At 51.7% G+C, this 6,212-nt stretch overlaps 1 protein-coding gene across 1 annotated transcript in view; it reads right to left on the bottom strand.

Moving 5' to 3' along the window:
- The window catches only part of RARG (retinoic acid receptor gamma), a 20,672-nt gene that overhangs the window by 11,368 nt on the left and 3,092 nt on the right, over window positions 1-6,212 (bottom strand). Inside the window, exon 2 of the mRNA XM_019659661.1 lies at window positions 4,318-4,658. Coding sequence (XP_019515206.1) covers window positions 4,318-4,501 — 184 coding nt within the window. The 5' untranslated portion in view covers window positions 4,502-4,658. The remainder of the gene's footprint in view (window positions 1-4,317; window positions 4,659-6,212) is intronic.

Raw genomic sequence — 6,212 nt, forward strand, 5'->3', positions numbered from 1 at the left:
CTTCCCCCTCTGAAATCTGAAAGGTCCCAATTAAGTCAGGCCTGCCTGGTTGGTAATTAGAACCAGAAATGGCCAGGCCACAGGGAGGGGGGTTGAGAGTTGGGCACAGGAGGAGTGGGGGGAGGGCTCCAGGAAGTCATGAGTCCTCAATAGCCCCCCTTTCTCTTCACCAGATGCACCCCACTCCTCAACACCCCCATCTGTGTGTGCTTCCCAGACACCGCAGGCAGAAGGGGCCTTATAAGGGACCAGGTATGAGGGTATCAGACCCACCTTTCCCATCAAGCCCCCCCCCCACTCTAGACAGTCTTAGTACAACCTTGAGGAGAAGGTAACAGAATGGGGGAATCTAGTGCCCCCTCTTTTCCCTAAAGTCTCCCCAGCCCTTATTGCAGCAATTAGACCCATTAGCCTTCTAGCATTTCATGGGAAACAGATGTTCTCCACCAGCCTGGTGGGAGTATGAGGGGGGGCTGCTGCCTGACTCACCCCCTTCCCTATGATCCCCACCACCACTGCGCACCCCTCCCAGCAACAGCCCCACAAAGGCATGGCCCCAGAGGCAAAGAGAAGTACACACGGCCCCCACTAACTAGGCCATTAGCACTCGAGTCTTGCATGGTCACCCCTCAGAGCCTCAGCCACCCTGGCAAGCATGAGTTTGGCCAGCGAGGGACTGTGGAGGGAGGGACAGCTAACTCCTTAAGCACCCCTCTTTCTTCCCCCTCCCTGCCACCTTCTGGATGGGGCTTGAGGATAACTGGCTCTAAATTCCTCAAGCTAAATTTGCCTTTTCTTCCAAAACCTTCCCTCAAAAAAGCTGAAAAGGGGGCATTTCAAAGCAAAGAAGGCCCAACACCAAGGATAAGTCCTAACTTAGGAGTCCCACCTGAGGGGCAATGGGAGGGGTCTCTGGGAGAGGGGGCAGCAGAAGAATGGGGGGAATAGAGAGGTGTGAATGAGGGATGAGGCCCAAAGCAGGGATGTGAGGAACACTGGCAGGATGGGGGCTGGGACTGGGTAGGGGGCCAGGAGAGGGGGGGTGCAGCCTGGGCCCCAGTGGCGGCGGCTTGCCCGGCTCCCCCCGCCAGAGAGGTTTCCTGTTGCAATCAAAGCCCCGTTTGTGTCGGCCTGGAGCTGGAGCCCAAGCCTGAGCAGGAGAGACTGGGAGGGGAGGGGAAAGAGGCAGTCGGCTGGGGTTTTTTCCTGGAGGAGGCCTCGCTGCAGCCTGCTCGCCACCCTTACCAGCCTACTTATTCTCCTTGCCTCTCTCAGTGTCTGGGTTCTCTCTGTGTCTGTGCCTTTCAGCCTGTTTAGTTCTTTCTCATCTTGTCTAGCTCTCTGAGTCTCTTTTTCGTTTTATTTTAAGTAGAACTCTATTACTTCCTGTGCCAGCCTGTCCTCAGTTTCTCCATGTGATTTAGTGTGGTACAGCCTGGGCTCCTTGCCCCAGGGACACTGTCACCAAGTTCATAGGACAAAAAGGGCTAGGTCCTGAGGACCACAGCTATCACCTCAAGAGGGGAAAGAGGGCAAGGCTTCCCTTCCTTCCCATCACACTCTGTTCCCTGCAGTCTTGATAAAGCAAACATATCACACACCAGTAGGGACACAGGCACCAGGGTTTCATGCACATGTGTGAGCACGCACACCCCCCCTCTGCTTTTCCATGCACACAGGCCTGTGCTTGCCTTGGCCGCACATGTTCCTCTTCCCTCTCCCCTCCTCCACCACACAATTCTGAGATCCTGGCTCACCCTTTCATGCCCTTGGAGAACCCCAAGAGACAGCACAAGACTTCCCTTATCAACAGGATATCTGCAAGGTGCTAGGGACCCAGCATAGGAGCCAGCCCCAGGGAGAAGTTCCAGGCTCCTTCATAGACCACCCTCCCGCGCATAGACTAACAGACAGAGACAGAGAAAGACAAGGTGAGTGTGGCTTTTGCATCAGACTCTGGCCTCCAATCCCTCTCCATTAGATGGCCCCAGCCAAAAAGAGACAGTGGGTCAGAGAAATAAGAGACCACACTCTTTCACCCTTCAGCTGATCTCCCACTGTGGGAGGTCTCCCAGACTCCAGGATCCCTTCTCCTCCCCTCTGCCTCCCTCTCATTTACTTAGGTGCTGCATGCCCCACTCCCATTCAAGCCGTCTAGACCCAAGCCTTCCCCTCCTCCCCATCCCATCACTGCCTCCCTGCCCAGGCCTGTGTCCCCCACCAGCCACACCCTCCCCAGCTACCTGCCCTGGTTCTGGCTCCTCCTTTGGATTTCTCCTTTCAGCCCCCCTCTTTCATGACAGCCTTAGAGGATAAAGCACAGTTTAACTCCTTCCCTACCTTGACCTTGCTTTGAACCCTGACCTTGATCTCAATGTGTCTAGGGGCACAGGGGCACAAGGAGAACTTCACTGAGGACTCTCTGGCTATGACTCTCAGAATTCTCCCCACTACCAATCTCTTTCTCCTCTCCCTCCTTACTCCCGCTTTTTTAGTTGCCTCTCCCAGAATGAGGGAAAATCAGGTGCCAGGATACTGAGCTGTATGGTCCTCTGTAAGAAGTCCATTCATGTGGGGATGGTGGTTCCTTCCCACCTCCCCAGGCCCCAGGACAGATTCATGGGGTGTAAATGAGGTAGGGGAAGCCCAGCTAAGGTTTCCAAAAAGGGGGGCTTTGTGCTCTCTTGTTCACCTGCACACCACCCAAATAACCCTTGTTGGACTACAGACTTGCCACAGGCAGGGCTCACCAAACACCAGACACACCGTCAGCAGCCCTATTAAATCCCGCCTCACTTCTCACACTGACTCTTTGTTGCACACACTGGAATTCTGTATCTGAGCAGAGGCTCAGAGACAGGCTGTGCACACACAACTGCACATGGTCTACATGCGCGCACGCACACGCGCCTTCTCCAGATGAGCACACTCTTTCCAGTAGAGCTGCCAGCCCCGTCTAGTCACCCTTTTACACACACACACAAAACCTTCCAATTGCCCCCTCCCAAAGGCCTAGCCCCTTCTCTCCCACCTCTCTCTCTCTCTCCAAGCTTGTGGAGCTGTAAATGATGTGTCTTTTTTTGTGTGTGTGTCTTCTCCTCTTGTATCTGTTTCTGTCTCTCTGAAACTGCTCCTCTCTGTCTCATCTTTCATCACCTCCCCTTCTTTCCAGGTGATGCTTTCTCTACACCAGCTCACATACTGACACTGTATCCCACCAAGCTTAGCATCCCAGCCCTCCAGCTCATGGGCACCCACACCTATAATGACCTGGTCAGGAAGAACAACTACCAAGTGAGAGGAGAGGGGATCCAGAGGGAAGAGGAGAGGCCTAAGGCTTGCCTGCTGTCAGCACTCAAAGGCTTAAACCCAAACAGGGCAAGCCTGAGGGACAAGTAGGGATCTGCACAGCACGTGGGCACCACGCCAGACCTAGAAGGAGGGGAGGAGTCCAGAACCCACATGGCTGGAATAAAGGATGCTTCTGGAACACCGCCTCCACCTCCCTGCATTACTTTTGGTGCAAGAGGCACCTTCTTTGCAGCAATTTCTACCCTTTCCAGAACAACAGGAGAGTTTCCTGACCCCACACATCTTTGGGCACCTGGCACCAGATGCCATTCCTCTTTTTGCAGCCTCCCTAATTCTGAACAATTTCACCTCTTGATCACAGAGTCAAGTGATTGGCCTCCCAGACTCCTCCTTTTCCCAGCCTGGCTCCCTGCACCCCCCCACTACAGGCCAGCAGCAGCCTCAGACTTAAGGAGAACCCCCGTTTGCTACCCTTACAAAGGTGTTCTCCCTTGCTACTGTGTTACCCCGAAAATAAGACCTAGCCAGAAAAGAAGCCGTAGCATGATTCCTCCAGGATATGGAGGGCACACACCCCTCACATGATGGTGTTATGACCTGTTTCAGGAAGAAGGGTGCCTTTTCCACAAACTCCTTCAGCTTAAAATATTCAATATGCCAAGGTGCCATATTTTGGCACTAAAACCATGCTACAGCTTATTTTCTGGCTAGGTCTTATTTTCGGGGAAACAGGGTAGTTGACTCACTCAGGAGGCAATATTAGATCCCCAAAATATAGGCATGCTCCTTTCCCATCCTATTTGGGCAGGAGAGCTCTCATTTGCAAACACTTCCATTTGTTCCATATCCAAATCCCCTCCTAGCCACTCTTGTCAGCTACTCCATTAGATCTAACCTCCGCCCTGCCTGCCTTTCTAACTGGGGTGCCAATTTTCTATATCAACCACCCTCCAAATGTCTTCCTGTTTCCACCTGCCCTCATCCCCCAAGATCCATGAGACTCACACAGAGAGGCCATCTCCTTGGGGAGGTCAGGCTGGCCCAGGCCTCGGAAGCTAGGGCTCAGCATCTCAAAAGGTGGAGAACCCCTGAGTGCCCCTGGGAAGGCGAAGGGGAAGCCAGCCCCTGGGTAGCCAGATCCAGGCCCTAGGGCACCAGCCGCAAAGAGTCGCTCCTTATTGGTGGCCATGGCAGCCGCGGTGTGGGAGGCTGAATCCTCAGGGGTCTGGGTCTGCAGTGGGCTGGTGAGGTCTTCAGCCACAGCCCCTGCCCATGCCCATTGATGCCCTGGCCTGGGAGGCTCCGTGCCCGCCCTTTCTGGCCTGCCCACTGGATCTCCAAGAGTCCTAGGAAGAAAGCAAAGAAAAGGAGGGATGAGAGAATGATCACTGACGTTCCAAGCCCATGGCCCTCTATCAATTGAAATCTCTTCCCTCTGCTACGAGGATTTGTACTGCCCTGGCTCAGGCCCCACAAGGGAAGAGGCAGGGCAGATGCTTAGGCAGCCTCAGAGAAACTCTCCAGGGAAGGATAAACTGAGTTTCCAAGGTGAACGATGGTTTTAGGACTCCTGGCAGCAAGGACTCCTAAGCTGAGAAGTGACCATTAAGCACCACAACTGGGCTAGATACCTCATTTAACCCTCACATCAATCCCATGAAGTACGAATTATGATTCCCATTTCACAGATGAGAAAACTGAGGTTAAGTGACCAGCTTAAGGTCACGTAGCTATAAGTGATAGAGCCAAGACTCGAACTACCATTCTGGAGAAAGCAAACATGTCTCTGTTGTAACTTTGGGGCCCTATACCTCTTTGGAGAGTATGGTGCAATGGTTAGGAACACGGACTTTGGAGCCAGACTGCTTGAAATTGATACCCACCACTTGCTAGCTGCAGGACCTTGGGTATGTTACTTAATCTCTCTATGCCTCAGTTTCCTCATTTGTCAATTGGGAATAATAATAGAGCCCACTTCATAAGGTTGTTGTGAGGGTTAAATAATTTAACACATGTAAAGTGTTTAGAATAATATAGGCACACACTAAATACTATGTAAGTGTCTCATTTTATTTCTCTTTGTATCTTCTCTTCCTCCATACCTCTCTTTTAATTAGCATTTCCTTCTCTTTCTATCTTCCTTAATACTCTCTCTTCCAGTTTCCCCTCCCAATTCTTTCTCTGTCTCTAGTTATCCCTCATTCCCTAACCATTCTTGCACCCTCTCCTTCAAATCCACAGATGTTGATGGGAGCCCCACTGTGGACCAGGTATGATGCCAGAGAGTTGCTCTCCTTGTCCTCAGCTTACTTTGCTTAAAATATCTCTTTTTTTTTCTCTCTTCTCTGAGCCTTCTGCTTCAAGGAAGCCCTCTTCACATCCTCCCCTCCCTCAAATGTAGCTTGCCCCCTGAGATTTTTCACCTGAGTCCAGGGGAGTAGGAGGAAAAGGAGAGAGAAAGGAAATGGAAATCCTAGGACTAGGCAGGTTGTTTCTTTCCTGATGCTCTGACAAGGGAAAGGTTGGCTTTCCTAGGAGCCCCAGAACCACCAGCCTCTCTAGGGAGTTAGGGGCTAGGGAAGGAGAGCCACCCCAACCTGCGTACCTCCTCTACCAGCCAGAACCATAATGGACTGAAGTGAAAAGGGGTGGAGAAAGACCAAGAGAGAATAAAACACATAGAGACCACGGGGCAGGCAGGCCCAGAGGTAGCTGATGGATATTTCTGCATCTCTTTCCTTCTAGGGTCAATATGCCTCAGTCTGTATACCTCTGATTTTCTTTCTTTCTTTCTTTCTTTCTTTCTTTCTTTCTTTCTTTCTTTCTTTCTTTCTTTCTTTCTTTCTTTCTTTCTTTCTATACCTCTGATTTTCTTTTTCTTTCTTTCTTTTCTTTTCCTT

The sequence above is a fragment of the Hipposideros armiger genome, unplaced genomic scaffold (assembly GCF_001890085.2).
Source record: "Hipposideros armiger isolate ML-2016 unplaced genomic scaffold, ASM189008v1 scaffold_303, whole genome shotgun sequence".
NCBI lineage: Eukaryota > Metazoa > Chordata > Mammalia > Chiroptera > Hipposideridae > Hipposideros > Hipposideros armiger.